Raw genomic sequence first — 17,501 nt, 5'->3', positions numbered from 1 at the left:
AGTTGCTCGGCATCTCGGTAAGACAAGAGAAGGTCAGCTATGGCGGCTGTAATTTGGCGCGTGTGTAAAGCGTGTATACCGGGTAGCAATGTTTAAAGTGTTAATTTTAGGGTAGCATAACACAAGCCTTGTTTTGGCTTTGATGCGCCCGTCACGCAAACAGTGTTGTGCTCAATACAATAAATGTATTATTATTATTATTATTATTATTATATTATGGAACGACGACGACGACGACGATCGGGAGTGCACACTCCATCGGTGAGCTCTGCTATTTTTTCTTGTAAATATTGCTATATGGGTTTATTCTGCCTACGCCCAGCCCTACGACAGCTCTAAAGGATCCCTCGTCCGTAATAGATAGCATCTTGCGTTGACCAACGTACCGCTGAGCCTGAGTGCGATTGCTGACCCGACCGACCTGACTAGGCCTAACACTGTCTGTCACCAAGTACAAGGCTCCCGTCATGTCCCTAACCTGCGACGCTTGCTTAAAAGCCATTCTGCCCGACGGACGTCACATGACGTGTTCATCTTGTGGGCATAACCTGCACCTAGGAAAATCCTGCTCCGGTATCGCGGAGTCCACGTTTGCTGCCATGAACGCCGAGAAGAAGATAAAGTGGACATGCAAAATCTGCCGCACTAAGGGTGCTCGCTCCGGTGAGGAAGCAGTCGACGTGAACTCCGAAGTGAGGTCATTAGACGATTCCGGCCAGCTCGGAGCACAAATACAACTGATGAATCGGAAGCTAGACTCCCTCCCTTCCCTCAAGGTCAGCGTTGATTCACTCCTTGAGCTGCCCGCTAAAGTGAGCGAACTTCTGCTTCTCAAGCCAGTCATAGAACTGCTGAAAACCACCGTTGAAGAAGTGCAGATTTCGATCACGGCATTAGGCAAAAAGTACGAGGACCTTTTAAGCATGACAACTTCCCATGCAGAAGAAATGAAGGATCTGAGGATGGAGATGGGAACGCTGAAAGCTACGGTCTCTGAACAGGAGCAAGTTATTCAGCGCTTAAAAAGTGAAATCAACGAGAGTGAACAACACACTCGCCTTCAAAACATGGAGGTACATAGCCTGAAAGTTGCTCCTAACGAAAGTCTTGCCTCAGCCTTGACTGGGCTGGCACTCAAGCTTGAGTTGACGGGGCATCAACCATCGGACGTCGTAACAGCATACAAGATACCAGACAAACGTGCCGAAACTCCAGTCATTTTGGTCAGGTTCGCTTCCGTTGACATCAAGGAACGCTGGATGCAATCACGCAGCAGGTTGAGGCAATCGTTTGGCTCCAGAACATCTGAACGAGAGTACTTTAACGACAACTTGACTCAGCCCAACAGAGAACTTTTTTGGATGGCTCGTTCTCGTGGCAAGGAATATGGTTTTAAATTTGTTTGGGTCAAAAATGCGCGAATATTTGCTAGAAAGGAAGAAGGCGCTCCACTGATAAAGATCTTGCACCGTAACGACATAGACCTCATCGTGTAATGGCTACGTTTTCTTTTTCCAAGTATGCCAATTTTAATTTGTTTAATGACTCGTTAGCAACCTCGCCTGATTCATTTACTGTTTTGCATGTAAACATTCGTAGTATTCGAAAATACTGGGACGAACTTACGGTTATCCTTGAAGATGTGAGTGGCCGAATTGATGCGATAGTTTTAACAGAGATAAATGCTAGTGCTGAATCTCTGTCACCGTATAAATTATCGGGCTTCCATGATTATTTTTGCACTCGACAAACCACTCGTGGAGGCGGTATTGGCGTTTTCATAAAAGATTCCTGGTCCACCTCCAAAGTCGATGTGTCGTTTATGTATTCTGAGAGCTTGATCCTTAAGATTTCGAATGCCATTCACACTGTTTGTCTGCTGGCATTGTACAGACCTCCCTCATTCAGCTGCACCAACTTTATAGCAGAGTTGAAAAGAAACTTGGAGCGATTATCTAATGAAACACATTTATGCCTGGTAGGGGACATTAACATCGACACTCTATCCCCTTCTAAGTCAATCGTTTGTGATTATTTGTCAGTACTTTGTGAGACGGGGATAACTTCTACTATTCATGGCCCCACGAGGGAAGAAGTGCTTAATAAGAATCTGGTTTCAGCCTGCCTTGACCATATTAACATTCGAACGTCAGATAGTACTGTCCATTCCGCTGTCATTTCGCAAAAGCTTGCAGACCATTATTTTGTGGCCTGTCAATTTGCTTTCTTTTCTAGAAAATCAACTGATGTTAACAGAATGTGTCGTCTGGAGAGACTTGATCTGAAAATGTTTGATCGGTTCATCAAAGATTACGACTGGGAAGGTTTTTTATTTTCTGTAGACCGTGGGAATTTATATAGAAAGTTTATCGATGTTGTTGTACACTTCCGGAACAACGCCAGAAAAACTGTCTACGTCAAAAAACGCAACCCTAAGCTCCCTTGGCTGAACTCTAACATTCTTAACGCCATTGATCTCAAAGAGAAATTTTGGAAGAAGAGTCGCCGCTACCCTAATAATGCTGCTCTCAAACTTGAAAGCAAGATTCATAGAAATTTTGTCACTGCACTTATTCGATCAGCGAAGCGAACATACTTCGCAAAAAAGATCTCGGATGCCAGATTCGACTCAAGAAAAACCTGGGCTGTAATAAATGAGGCTCGAGGTCATTTGAAGAATAACATTTATGAGACACTAAGGAAACATTTTGGAGCTGATATGTTAGCAACTGTGAACGCTTTCAATCGTTTTTTCTCAGACTCTGCCACGGTACCGTCTAGCAGCGATAGGATTCCCACACCGCGAATGCCGTTCAACAAAGAATCTGCCTTTCTTCCTCCTCTGACAGATTTCGAATTACGGTCGTATCTGTTCGGATTCAAGCGATTTAGATCTGCTGGTGTTGACGACATTACTGTACACAACTTATGCCGAAATTTCGAGTCTCTGAAAAATGTACTTCTCACTTTGATTAATGACTTTTTGGAAACGGGCTATATTCCTGATGAATTAAAAAGCGCTTTAGTAGTGCCTCTGTTTAAAGGTGGTGCGCCAAACCAAGTCTCCTCGTACCGACCAATATCAATATTGTCATCCATTTCCCAGATATTAGAGAAGCATATTTTTGTTGCAATGTCCAGTTTCCTTGAAGAACACGCAATATTCACACCAAATCAATACGGATTTATATCTGGTCGAGGTACTACTAACCTACTTGAACATTTTTCGGACATACTACACTCAACTTTTGACAAAAATATGTACGCATGTGCTCTTTTCATCGATGTTGCTAAGGCTTTTGACACTGTGAATCACAAGCTTCTGTTGGACAAGTTGTATAGGATCGGCTTTCGTGGTCCCTTTCATGCCATTTTGGAGAATTACTTGTCTAATCGCTCTCAGATTGTGTCAATAGATAATTTCCACAGCTCTCAAGTTTCTTTAACATCTGGTGTCCCGCAGGGTTCAATTCTTTCTCATTTACTTTTTAACATCTACGTGAATGATATGTCATCCGTTACGACGAACTGTGTGATACTACAATATGCAGATGACACAGTTTTATTGTCTCAACATATTTCATATCACCATGCGGTTAACATGCTGCAAGTAGATGCCAATAAGGTAATGGACTGGTTCCAGGCAAACAAACTTCGAGTAAATACTACCAAAACAAAGCTTATTTGTTTCCGCAACCCTTTAAAAAGCGTGAGTTTAACCGCCCCACTCTTTCTTCATAACTCATGCTGCTCATGTTCTACCTGTGAGCCTGTTCATTATGTTAACACGATTAAGTACCTGGGCATTCACTTCGATTGCGACCTATCTTGGAACACCCACATGTCATACCTATGTCAACGGCTGAGAACAGTCGCTTGTATGATGTACCATATTAAGGCATATATGCCGCTAACTATAAGAAAATGTATAATGCATGCTCTTACCTACAGTGTCCTGAGGTATGGCATCACTATTTTTTTTAATTGCCCCCTTCTATGGCAGTCAAGAATTGACAGAATTCTACGAAATACTCTAAAGAGCATTGCATACAACACAGAATGTTCAAAAAATGTCAACCTTTTCTCTTTCTTGGAATTGCCTACGTTTCACTCCCTGTTCCTTCAGACTGTAATACGAAGACATTTTTGGGACAGTGAGTTTATTATACGATCCTTACCATCTCGTGACCTAAGAAATTATCTTCGTTTCCAAATTCCTCATGTAAGGACCCATTATGGTGAAAGTTTGCGTATATTCTATGTGTCTAATGTCTTCAATAGCATCCCTGAGTCGGTTTTGGCAATTACTTCCAACAAAACATTGACGAAAAGCTTGAGAAAGATGTATTCTGCCGTATCGATGCAATGATATAAAGCACGCGGAATTGGTATCAAATTTTGACCCCATACTTCTTGGCCAGCGCGCATCCAATACAACCCTAATTTCAGATATGCACCGGCACCTTGTACTATGTTGTCTTTTATGATGGCTATCAATACCAAAAATAGACGTCTGACACAGGCCTGCACCCATCAAGGACATAGACAATAGTCTCCATGTGCTCATGGTTGTTTTTTCTTTCACTTTACTTCGGTACTTTGGTGTGTGTGTGCGATGCCACCTTAACAGCGACACAGTTACAATCTACGGTATGTGCAAGCTTGCGTGTCCATGAGTGTCAGTGACCCCTCGTCGTTCGATCACTTCGAGCTACAATCCTTCAGACAACGGGGTCAACGCATCGTGTGCATAGTGCTCAGCCTACAACATGTGATGGTTTGGATTCATGAATCTATGCCTTTTATCTCGTGCCTCTGTTTTGTCTTGTGCCACTGCCACTGTCTCGTGCAACTGTCTTTTTTCCTTTCTCTTCCTCGTGACAATGTGCACTTCCGAATTCTTTTACTGCAGGGCCTGGTCCCACAAGCCCATGCTGGCTTTGACCGGACCCGTAATTCCATTGTTGATTCTACATGTGTGAATAAATGTATTATTATTATTATTATTATTATTTATTCTTCTTCTTCTTATTATTATTATTATTATAATGTCTGCCCCCGTGCTAATGTTTCTGTTCGATGTGGGAAAAGGGCAAGCTTTCAACATGGAGTCAGGCACGCAAAAAGCCCTTTATTCACTTCTTCCTCTTCCCTCGTGTCGGCCAAACCGATACGAGAGGTGAATTACCTCACACATCTCCCCTACTAAGTCTCACACCAACAACCAATCACACATCTCCCCTCCTAAGTCTCACAACAAACACTCACACCTTTCTCCCTCTAAGTCACACCTGCATCGTTCATTGTTCTTGATAACTCTTGGTGCTCGAACACATCTTCCACTTTTTGTGTGAGCGTGGCCGCCATCGGCGCAATGAGGCCCAGCTTCTGGTGAATCAGCACCGTCTTCTTGCACATTCTCGGGTACCTGTAGTTCTGATCCAGAAGCCTGACTGGGTAAGGGAATCAGGTGTGTTCTGTTTCTGCGGATAGAGTCGCCGGCGTCAGTGTCGATCCAGTATGATATGGGTTCATTTGCACTGCTTTGGACGACTCCTTGTCGTTGCAGGTCGACTACCCACACGTCAGTTCCCTCGTCCAAGTCGACTAAGTCTCGGACGCCATGCCGGCGGTCGAAGTCGTCTTTTTGTTTTCGTCGCTGAGACATTTCAAATTTTCTCACGTTGTTGAGATCTGGAAGGCAGAGAACGAGGCGGCTAGACGAGACTGGGAGATTTGTTCGTGACCTCCTGCCCATCAGAAGTTCTGTCGGACTGTATACATTTTTCAATGGACTCGTTCTATAAGCGAATAGGGTCTTGTACGGGTCTTCTGTTTTCTTCAGAGACGACTTTATTATTTTGACCGCGGCTTCTGCCATTCTATTGCTTTGAGGGTACCTTGGACTGGAAGTGATGTGGCGAAAACCATAATCCTTTGCGAATTCATCAAATTCGCGATTAGAGAACTGGGGTCCGTTGTCGGATACCACCACGTCCGGCATCCCATGCCTCGCAAAAATAGACTTGCAATGGGTGATCACAGTTCCCGATGAGAGACCACCAAGGCGGACCAGTTCTGGGTACCGTGAAAAATAGTCAGTTATGATTAGCCACCAGGCTCCGTCCCAGAAGAACAAATCCATCGCTATTCTTTCCCAGGGACGCTGTGGGAATTCTGTTTGCAGAAGAGGCATTTTGCGGTTGACACTCTGTTTGAGGCATACGTGACAGTTTTGATGAGCAGCTCAATATCAGAGACAATTCCAGGCCACCAAACAGAATCCCTTGCTCGTCCTTTGCATTTGTCTATCCCGAAATGACCTTCATGAAGTTGGCGAAGGACGGTGTCGCGCATTTTCTCAGGGATTATCACTCTAGAGGTACGAACTATTACGTCGTCAACGAGTGAGATGTTGTCTTTATCTTCCCAATAGGGTTTGAGCTCCTGCTCGAGATCTCTTCTTCTTGGCCACCCTGTTAGAATGAGTTGACGAAGCCGCGCGCATACTCCGTCTTTCTGTTGTTCACTGCCGACCTGCTGAACACTGTATGATGTCAGCGGCATAGAGGAGACGATGTGTTTGATGTAGCCATCGATCTCATTTTCGAGGTCGAAAGGCTCCGATTGTGAAATAGGAGACCTTGACGGAGCGTCGACTGCCGTTAGATCCTTGCCGGGGACATAGACGATGGCATACGTGAAACGCATGAGTCGCATGCGCATTCTTTGTAACCTTGGTGTCAAGTCATCGAGTGCTTTGGACCCAAAAAGTGAGATGAGAGGCTTGTGATCAGTTTCCAGAGTGAAGACTCTTCCTACGAGGTAGTCTCGAAACTTTTCACTGGCTTACACGAGTGATAAGCCTTCTTTTTCTATTTGTGCATATCGACGTTCGGTCTCTGTCATAAGCCTTGACGCGTAGGCAATTACCTTGAACCGTTGTCCCACCTTCTGGCGCAAGACAGCACCTAGTCCGTATGCTGATGCGTCTGCACTTACAACGGTTTCTTGCATGGGATCGTAGATACCCAAAACTGGGTCTGAAGAAAGCATAGCTTTCCACTGGTCAAATGCAAGCTGTTGGGGTTGGTTCCACACAAAGTCATGTTTTGTGCTTAACATCGATGACAGTGGTTCCAAGACCTGTGCACCATTGGGGACAAAACGTGCAAGATACGTAGCCATTCCCATGATGCGGCGTAACTCCTTTTTTGATGTGGGACTTGGCATCTGCAGAATAGCAGACAGCTTTGCTGGATCCGGACGAACCAGATTGTTCTCGATCAGGTGTCCTAAAAAGGAAATCTTCGTAACGCTGAAGAGACATTTCTCTTTGTTTAGCGTGATCCCAGCTTGAGTGAGGCGCTCCAGTACTGTTCTTAGACGACCATCGTGTTGATCTTGTGTAACCCCCAGATTAGGACGTCGTCCATATGGCATGCAACTCCTTCTAGTCCTAAAAGAACATCGGCCATCCTCCTTTGAAAATGTTCTGGCGCCGAAGAAATTCCAAACGGCAGCCTGTTAAAACAGAACCTGCCAAAAGGTGTTATAAAGGTCGTCAGGGTTTTACTGTCCTCGTTTAAAGGTATTTGCCAAAACCCTGAGTTGGCGTCAATCTTCGAGAAAACGGTTGCTTTCTGGAGCATTCCCAAAGTGTGTTCTACAGATGGAATCGGATGCCATTCCCTCTGGACGTACTTGTTCAGTTGCGTAAAGTCAACGCAGATACGTATGACTTCTGAGGGCTTAGGAACCACTACCATCGGTGCACACCACGCCACTGGTTCTGTCACTGGTGAAATTACTCCGAGTTGTTGCATCCTCTCCAGCTCCATCTTTGTCTTGTTGAAAAGAGGCAGGGGCACTCTGCGAGGCGATGTCAGGGCAAAGGCCGTTGCATCAGGTGCTAGCTTTATCTCGTAGTCTCCTTTCATAGTGCCGAGCCCTTCAAAAAGACAGGGAAACTCCTCCTCGGGGCAGAGGCTCCGCACCTGGCAAATCTCTGGGAGAACCTTGATCTTTTCTATAGCTGGCCTTCCAAGAAGCGGTGTTTTGAGGCCTCGGAGGACGTAAACTTCCTCTTCGTTCGTGTAGTTTTTGAATGAGAGGTTCAGGTTTACGACGCCCAAGACGTGAAGTCGTCTTCCGTCGGGTCCCTGAAGCTGGCGCCTCGGCGGGTTTAGAGTAGGGTCTTTGAAGAGACTCCTAAAAAGGTCTTCGGGGACTACTGTTTCGTCTGCCCCGGTGTCTACCTTGAATAGTACTGGGTGGTTCTCAACCAGTATCATTTGTTCCCACTTTGAAGTTTGGGTGTTTGACGTTGTGCCGAGGAATCCTGGCTCTTGACCGTCGTTTCTTGTTTGGGTAGCTGGACCTGAGGCCGTCATCAAATGTCCTTTTGAGAAAAATCCTTCTTCTTGCTCGGTGACATTTCTGAGAGAAGACGTCGACCGACAAACTGTCATAAAGTGTCCTCTTTTTCCACAACCTCTGCACACACCGCGTCTTTTGCTGGACAACTTGCCCGAGAGTGTGTTGCGTGTCCGCACCAGGTGCAGGATCGTTCTGGATTTTTGGTGTCATGCTGGTGACATTTTGACAAAGTCCTATCCCAAACGACCGCAGCCTTTTGTGGCACTGTAAATGATCTGCTAGTCTTTCTGTTGTATTCGGACTGTTTCATGTTGACGGGCGATCATGAGCGCCTTCATCAAGTCTAACGAAGATTCCAACTGTAGTTTTTCTGAAACTTTCTTGTCCTGCAGGCCTACTACCAAGCGGTCTCTGATTAGTTCTCCTCTGAGTTCGCCGAAGTTGCACGTGTCGGCTAACGTGTGCAGGGCCGTTGAAAATTCCTCCACTGATTCACTCTCCCCTTGAGTTCGAGTGTTGAATCGTGCTCTTTCATAGATTATGTTGCGTTTTGGAAAAAAGTAGGCTTCGTAGTGGGCTAGCACGACATCGAACTTCTTGGCGTTTTCTGTACTTTGCTTGAAAGTGTTGAAGATATCTTCTGCTTGAGTGCCCATCAAATAGACGAGCGTATCAACTTGTCTTTCTTCGGCTGCATCTTGCAATCCAGAGGCTGTGCGGTACCGAAGAAAACGTTTCTTCCATGAGGGCCATTCATTAGGAGTGGCGAAGGAAAAAGGCTCAGGCGGATCTACAGGGTGTCACAAAAGAAAATTTACACGGTCTTTTTTACCGGAAAAATAAACTAGGCATCGCCGAACGCTCATTCTCCGCCCAAAAGTAGAGCTAGAGGTCACAACCAGATGCCAAAGTTTCAGCCCGATCCGATAACTTAATAAAAAGTTATTAGTGATTTTCTGAAAATTTCAATGGGGAAATGGCGGCCGACGGAGTTTTCAAACACATGGGGCTCTATGGCACCAGAAACCGAAAACAGGCAAAAATGGGCTCCATTTTCCCATTGAACTTTTCAGAAAATCACTTATAACTTTTGATTAAGTTATCGGATCGGGCCGAAACTTTGGCATCTGGTTGTGACCTCTAACTCTACCTTTGGGCGGAGAATGAGCATTCGGCGATGCCTAGTTTATTTTTGCGGTAAAAAAGACCGTGTAAATTTTCTTTTGTGACACCCTGTATCTGGAACGATGCCATGGCGTACCTGGTGTCCGATTTCGTACCTTGAGCTTGACCCAAGATATTGCCCGTAGCAGCTGCTTTAGCGGTCGCTTCGGCGTCTGAAGAGGAGCCGGTTGCTTCGCGAGCTGACGGGTTAAAACAGGTAGTATTCCGATCCCACTTCTGACACCATGTTCGATGTGGGAAAAGGGCAAGCTTTCAACATGGAGTCAGGCACGCAAAAAGCCCTTTATTCACTTCTTCCTCTTCCCTCGTGTCGACCAAACCGACACGAGTGGTGAATTACCTCACACATCTCACACCAACAACCAATCACACAGTTTCTCGTTATCCCTTTTGTGTTGAACAGGTTAAGAGCTCGGGGCGAGGGAAAGGAAGGCTGGGGAGGAGGAAGCAGGCGGATTGCTGGAGAGGAGGAAACGTCCCCTTCGCTCCAGCATTCCGCCTGCTTCCTCCTCCTCAGCCTTTCTTTCCCTCACCGTGAGCTCTTAAGCACTTGTGATAAATTTTGCAGATAGCTTGTCAGCCTATTATTTCCTTAACTGACCTTAACATTAATTTCTGTTAGGGGCGAAGCTTCTTAGGGTCTAGCCTTGTCCGGCGTCCGTGCTCACATCGATTGCCATCCCCTCCCAAATGTTTGCGCAGTCGACAGGATCAAACCTGTGCGGGCGCCGGGGAGACCCAAATGGATTTCTAGTCTATCGCCTTAATCACTCGGCCATGACTGGGGGACGAGTCGAGGGCTCTGAGATCTGGTAGTAACTCAAGAACTGGAGATGTCATGGATGAAACGTTGCGTGTAGCCGCTCAACGTCTATACAAGAAAGAGCGCTGCATTGGCTAATGAAGTCGAAACGCAACCAGGAACTCAGCACTACCTATTAGCAATAAAAATTAAAAAAAAAAATCAGCACCATCAGCACTACCTATGAACAAAATCAGTATCATTAGCACCACCAGAGCTTCGCCCCAATCAACATCATTCACCACGTGGAGGTGCGGTCATTTTGTTTTGGTTTTTTTTTGTTACCGTTATCTTGCATACTGCCTTAAAAAAAAATTGTCGCTAACAAGAATTTTGTGTGGCTTCGCCATTGGTTCGGAACTTTGGTAAAAAGGCTCAATCCACTAAAGCGACCAACAGCAAATGGCACTAGAAAACATCGGTGCTGTGGAAAGTCTCTTGGGTCGCAGAAAGTCAAAATTTGTCGCGCGTTGAACAAGTATTTTCTCGAGGGGGGAATTGGAACGTGCTGGTAAGTTACAGGGATAAAAGAAAAGCGACATAAAGATGTTTTGTTCTGTCTTCCTCCTCTGTGCCCCCCTTTTTTTTTATCCCTGTAAATCTCTTTTTGTGGCCTGTAAGCGCTGGCTGCGCGCTATTTGTATTCACCTTATGACGTACCACAGGAAAGGCTACAAGCGCGCGCTCCTTGCTCTAGGGCACATCTCGGCGGTACAAGCTCTCGTGCGTTAAGAGCAGCTTTCAACGCTACGAGCTGGCGCTTCTAGCCTTCTCTGCGGTGCAACATAAGGTGAAACGGAGTATAGCTCAAGTCAGACTACTGGATTGTTTTTCACTTTACACGAGCTTACTGGCACTAGTGGGACTCAAGGTTACTGGCACGCAACGCCACTGGCCAAGAAACTCCTTTGTTGCGGTGTAATTTTAGAGACAAAAGCAATCATTTTCATTCAAAACCTCCTTTTCAAAATTTGATGGCGTTTGATGACGTAAAGTGGGGATCGCAGTACACCCATATGACGATATTTGAATGCTGTTCATAGATTGGACCCGAGCATTGTGTGGGCACTCGATTTGGGCCCGTGATAATTACTAGCTCGAGAAGCATTCGGGTAGTGGACCGCGTCCAATCGCTGCAACGACGACAATAGCCGTGCCACAACAATGTCTGGAACTCAGCGCGTGTCCTGCGCTTTGCCAACCCCAGCGCGTGGCTATGATGAACATTGGCGGCATATAATCGGCTCCAGATCACGTGGCCGCTTGTTCTGGCTGCGAGTTGAGGGGGTGAGCGCTGCTCGTTTTTTTCTTTAATTTTTGTCTGGGACTTCCATTGCGTGGGGTGAAAAACGAACGCGTGTTTCATAGGTCATTAATGTCAGGGATCCGTTTTAAGCGGTATTTGCGCAAAGTGCAAAAATTGTTGCATCGCCCCTTTGAACGTGCACGAACGTCCGGCCAAACTGTTGCAGTGGTCCCGGAAAGCACGAGCCCAGGACCCGTGACTGCATCCAGCACGAGCACCAGCACGACTGTGCCACGGGCCAGCTGTCCCCCTCCCGAGATTTTCTTCAACGGCTCGCTCTTCCAGACGGACGGCAGAGAGGATTTCGGCAGTGTTTACGAAGTCCGCTTTATGGGCCTCTTCGGAGGCGTGGACAAAAAGCGAGCGTGCAAGATCAAGTGCATCAACGGGCTCTGGTTCGGTCCCCTCTGTGCTGTAGAAAATCAGGTCGGAGGTACGAAACCTTGAATTTCTACAACGCGTGTCCCCCCCCCCCCCCCCCCCCCCCCCCGAAAAAAAAAAAAAAAAAACGTTTTTTTTTTTTGTACGCGTACGCGTAGCGTTTGCTACGAAACCTTGGATTTCTACAACGTGTTCCCTAAAAACAAAACAAAAAAAAAGAAAAAAAAATGTAGTTTTTTTTTTGGTAGGCGTACGCGTGGCGTTTGCGCCAGGCTTGTACACACAGTTGCGTTGACACTCAATAGACCGCAGTTAATAGACGATAAAAACGCACGGTCGTCGCTACCGGCTCATCAGTAGTAAGCGAAATCCAGGGCAACATGGCGGCTCCCGGCAACAGCGTTGAAGTGACCACTCTTGGGACGATATCCCGCTGGCATCCGCGAGTTCTGTCCAGCGTGAACTATTGCAGCCTTGGAACTGCCTGCTCCCATAGTTCCCACCGCCCCCCTCCCCCCCCTCCCCCCCCCCCCCCCCCACACACACACACAAAAAAAAATAAAAAAGATAAACAGGTATCCGAACGGTAAACCGGACATGCCTCACCGACGGGCTTGTACACACAGTTGCGTTGACACTCAGTAGACCGCAGTTAATAGACGATAAAAACGCACGGTCGTCGCTACCGGCTCATCAGTAGTAAGCGAAATCCAGGGCAACATGGCGGCTCCCGGCAACAGCGTTGAAGTGGCCACTCTTGGGACGATATCCCGCTGGCATCCGCGAGTTCTGTCCAGCGTGAACTATTGCAGCCTTGGAACTGCCTGCTCCCATAGTTCCCACCGCCCCCCTCCCCCCCCCCCCTCCCCCCCCCCCCCCCACACACACAAAAAAAAAAAATAAAAAAGATAAACAGGTATCCGAACGGTAAACCGGACATGCCTCACCGACGGGTCCCCTCTCTTTCTTTCTCGGCTTATAAACTTTCCAGCTAAGCTGAGACGTTGCCTCCTCTTTTACTACCTTCTGTTCTGTTCTCTTTCTGCCCCAGTCTCAGGTTTACAATCATGTTCGGCTTCTGATTGGCCGACCGCAACGCTTTGGGGAGTTGAGCGCGGCTGTACTTCCTTGCGTTGTGCTGCGGGGCGTTGCGCGACGCTGTGCTTCGTACCGTAACTTGGCAAACGGCGAGGGCTACGGTCTCACTGAGTTAATCGGCGCGTTGGAGGGAGAAGGCGCGTGACTATTCTCTACCTCACTCGTTGCGCGCAGTGCTGTCGAAGCCACAAGAGGCAGAAGGAAAAAAAGCCGCCTTTGTACGAATTTTGAGCGGCAGTCTAATATTCGGGGTGGAGAATAGCGACGACTGGGAAACACAAAGGAGGGTTATTAAAGGGGCACTAAAGTGGATTTCAATACTTTTTTTTTTATGGCGCAAACTCAATCTTTCCGCCTTAAGTATAATCGAAAAACCCGAAATCGCAATCACGTGCGGCCTTAGAAACGAGACAAAGGGGCGTGTCGCGGTCTTTGGTCGCATTTTTAATGACGACAAAAACCACGCGTGATTGTAATTTTGAGTTTTCTATGATTCATAGGGTGCATAGATTGAGTTCGCGTCATAAAAAGACGGTTTAAAAAAGGCAAGTTTGTCCTTCCCCTCTTCTTTAACGACTTGGGCTACGCTCTTGCCCCTGTAACTTTAAGCGCTGTCACGTGGTTCACCTCCGTCGCTGTGATTGACCCGAAGAGGTCGTAACGTTCGCTCTTTTCCAAGCCACGGTGATACCAGCTATAGTATTAATGCTGCAAGGACGCTGTTCCGCTCTCGAGCCTGCGTAACGGGCTTTAGCCTCCACCCAAGTGTATAGCGTTAGCGGTCCGGACCAGATACCGAAGTTTTAGAACTAGCCGTTATCCTATTCAAAAGTTGTAAGTGATTTCCTTATCTTAGGTGTGGTGCCCGCAATTCGACTGAGGCTTATTGCGGTGCAGACGCCGTGTATAAAACCGGCATTTCGGTTGCACGACAAAAGGTTTCCAGCTGGTTGAAATTAATTCTCGGACCTTCACTGGGGCGTGCCAGATTCCCTTCGTTGGTTTGGCACGTAAAACCCTCAGGTTTAATACCCCATTCACACGATCGTAAAAGTACTTCTAGCTAAGGGACCTTTAGGGTCGGCGGCGAACCATTTCACGACCCTCCATGTGTGGTGTACGCTCGTTCTGATTCGCCGATTGCAGAACATATCTTTAAGGTAACATTATGCTGGCCGTATAAATAGGGTATACAACATTTCAATATTTACGAGTCCTCAGCCCAGCATGGGCGTACCGACCGGGTGGCAAGGGGGGCGCTTCCCCCCCCCCCCCCCCCCCCAGTTCTCAGAGTGGGGGAGGCAAGGCATGTGTTTTTTTCCCCCCCTACCCCCTAAAACAGAAGCCACTGGGCAGGGCAAACACCGGCCGGCGGCGCCCAAGGGATACCAAGGGCACCGCCCCCCGGCCCTGGGGGTGTGGGGAAGGGGGGTCTGGTTTGCACCCCCCTCTTTGACACACACACACACGCATACACACACACACACATACACAGACGCACACACACAAAAGCAAGTTGGTACACCATGCACTGCAGCCTAGCACGCGCAGGTTGGTCGCTTCGAAAAGCTAGCAAGTCACGCGCCATACGCACAAACATTGAATGGAACCGCACCCAGGATCCCTTTTTTAGAGAGGTCCTTGACTTCGTACTTGTCTTAGGTTTTAATCGTGTTATGGTTAAACTTCGTGGAGTTTTCTCTTGACTGCGTCGCTTCCAGATGGCGGTCGCTTCCACTCGGTCCTCAAGTCGTGCGCCCTGCGGCCTCCCAAGCCCAACGTGGTGGTGCACCGCGACGGTCGCCCTTTGACCGTGTCCGGACTCACCCAGATGGCTCACGAGACGGTGCTAAGCTTCCGCTGTGTTCAGCTCGGCATGCACAAGTTCGTGGGCAACGCCAGCGTTCGCTGCCTCAACGGCCACTGGTCAGCTGCCATGCCGACCTGCCTGGTCACCTCGCAGCAGAGCAACTTCTCGGGTGAGGAGGTGCACGTACACACAGTGAAATTGAGAGAAACATCTTTATTTATACTCGTATGATTGACCTTTTTTTCTACTAAGCCTATGCGCATGCGCACAACCACCTCTCCACTGACCTTTGCTTCCCGCTGTCGCCATTTTCGGGACACTGTCCCGCACGACCGAAATTGCCAACTCCTATCTTCGCGCGTATTTCGTATTTTATGACGATTCTTTTTAAGCATCGGTAGTATGGGGTATGAAAAGCGATGAAAACCAATACAACAGCGCGATCTCAAGTTCTGACATGGGGAAGAACGTTGGGCTACCCTCCATTCGTAGGGACGGTCGTAGAAACAGAAAGGAAACGGAAACTGAAAATAGAATAGATGGGAAAAAAAAGGCGTGTTTCACAATCTTATACACGCGCGTTTTACTCGGCTTTGGTATGATTTGCAAGAAAACACAACTGAGGACACGTTGACCATCGAGCGACACAGTGAGGACTCGATCGCGACATCGAACCTTGATTCCAGCTTATAGGAAATTATAAATTATGTAGATTGTATCGTTCACCCGCTGATATTTTTCTTTCTTTTAGGTAGTGACTTTATATTGTACGGCACTAAGCACGTTTTGGGGAAAATGAAAAACTTGGGTGCTAAACCCACAGAAGACAAATTACGAAATTTTAAGTTTTATTTAACGTGGGGAAGTAGAAGATGCAGAGGCGATAAAGGCGAGAGTAAATGGAAAACTTCAAAAATCTAAAGTGTCACAAGTTCGTAACTTACAGCATTCAATGACGCCTTTTTGGAAGCGTTGACAAGATCACCAATGCACTTGGTAAAATCAGATTCTCGGTTCAGTTCAGGTGCCCCCGACGATTCTTTACACCGTGGAGAAAGGCGACCACGGCGTTTCAGAGACTGGAGAGTTGGTCGTCCACCCTGAGACCAACGTGTACCTCTACTGTCTCTACCAGAGGTTCAGCGGAAATCCCCAGTGGACGTGGACATCTCAGAGGTACGTCTGTTCGATTTGCGATGGCCGTAGGCAGTGTTGGGTAAAGTACATCGAAGATTAGCTTTATGTACTTTATTACTATATTGGATGTCTATTATAAAATAGAGGTTTTGGATACTTGAAGGAAAGTAGTAAGTATACACCAGGCACAATGTCCTTGCAGGTAAGCGCTATTAATGCAATGTACGTTTGAAGTAAATTTGCAGTGCTTTTTAACACAATCTTTCGTGATGCCCTTTCATTTCCCTAGGTGTTTTATTATGATTTTAGCTAGTATGCATTACCCGAGGGTAATAGCTAGGTTGTGCATCAGTTATGTTTGGAAGTGGCGGCGAATACTGGATAAAGTCAAGCGGCCACAGAGTAGTTGTTTTACGCTTGCTGATGACTTATTTAAAACAATCAACTTTAAGGCGCATATTTGTTGACAAATCATCATTTTGTGGTATAAAATTAACAAGGTCAAATTTAGGGAATGTACTTCGAAGTCGGGAGTCGTACTTTCCTCGAAAAGTACAATATCAAACCTTTTAAAAAAGTATAACTACATACTCAGAAAATGTACTTCAAGTAAAGTACACGTTTATAAACCTATACTTGAAGTAGTACTTTAAGTACAATGTACCGAAAGTACTTCCCAGCACTGACCGTAGAGAAAAGGATTTAGAATTGAATTAAGCTGCGTCATTCAAAGCCTTCAAGGATAAGCATAAGTCATGACATGGCAGTTCTCTCTGCAGTGTTGAAGTTAGGATGATACTGTGTTATTCAATTCGAAGCAGCAGTATTCGCACACCTCTAATAGAAAAAAAATATATATATCAGTTATTTTCTTACTTTTTTAGGCTTCACAGATATTTTTTTTTAATAATATCCGCGGAATTTACATTAATGCGGGTTGTGCAGGTGATTTATACGGCCAGGAAAAAGCTTATCATCACGACAAATAGTATAAATAACGAAATCTTGTTAATTAACTTTTTATTAGTTAAAATAAACGCATGGTTTTAATCAACGTAACTAAAACACTCAGTTGGGAAACTCCCATAGAGACAGCCCTAAAAATATGGCCCCAATCTGTCTCCGAGCACCGAGCTAATGACGAACACAACGCCACCATTTCTCCCGCAGCGGCCACTCGAGAAACTGCACGTGACTTCTATTTTTGGCTTCGACAGGGGTGAACCCCCGGCGGACGCGCCGCGTGGAAGTACTGAAGTTAAAATGCACCTAGGTCGGGACGCGCTACCTGAAAGGCCCGCTGAGGCATGGTTTTATAAAAACAATATTAATTGTTCCGCAAAACCTTGCGAACTAAAGATGATAAAAACATCACGCGCCCATCATTTGGTACTAAACTCCAA

At 46.5% G+C, this 17,501-nt stretch overlaps 1 protein-coding gene across 1 annotated transcript in view; it reads left to right on the top strand.

Moving 5' to 3' along the window:
• The first annotated feature begins 467 nt into the window (after window positions 1-467).
• The window catches only part of LOC121048016 (locomotion-related protein Hikaru genki-like), a 38,248-nt gene continuing 21,214 nt past the window's right edge, over window positions 468-17,501 (top strand). Inside the window, exons 1-4 of the mRNA XM_040503840.1 lie at window positions 468-1,228; window positions 11,882-12,105; window positions 14,873-15,130; window positions 15,981-16,137. Of these exons, the coding sequence (XP_040359774.1) occupies window positions 468-1,228; window positions 11,882-12,105; window positions 14,873-15,130; window positions 15,981-16,137 (1,400 nt within the window). The remainder of the gene's footprint in view (window positions 1,229-11,881; window positions 12,106-14,872; window positions 15,131-15,980; window positions 16,138-17,501) is intronic.

Source organism: Ixodes scapularis, unplaced genomic scaffold (genome assembly GCF_016920785.2).
Source record: "Ixodes scapularis isolate PalLabHiFi unplaced genomic scaffold, ASM1692078v2 PGA_scaffold3__209_contigs__length_174095766, whole genome shotgun sequence".
Classification (NCBI taxonomy): domain Eukaryota; kingdom Metazoa; phylum Arthropoda; class Arachnida; order Ixodida; family Ixodidae; genus Ixodes; species Ixodes scapularis.
This window is presented reverse-complemented; position numbering and strand designations above follow the sequence as displayed.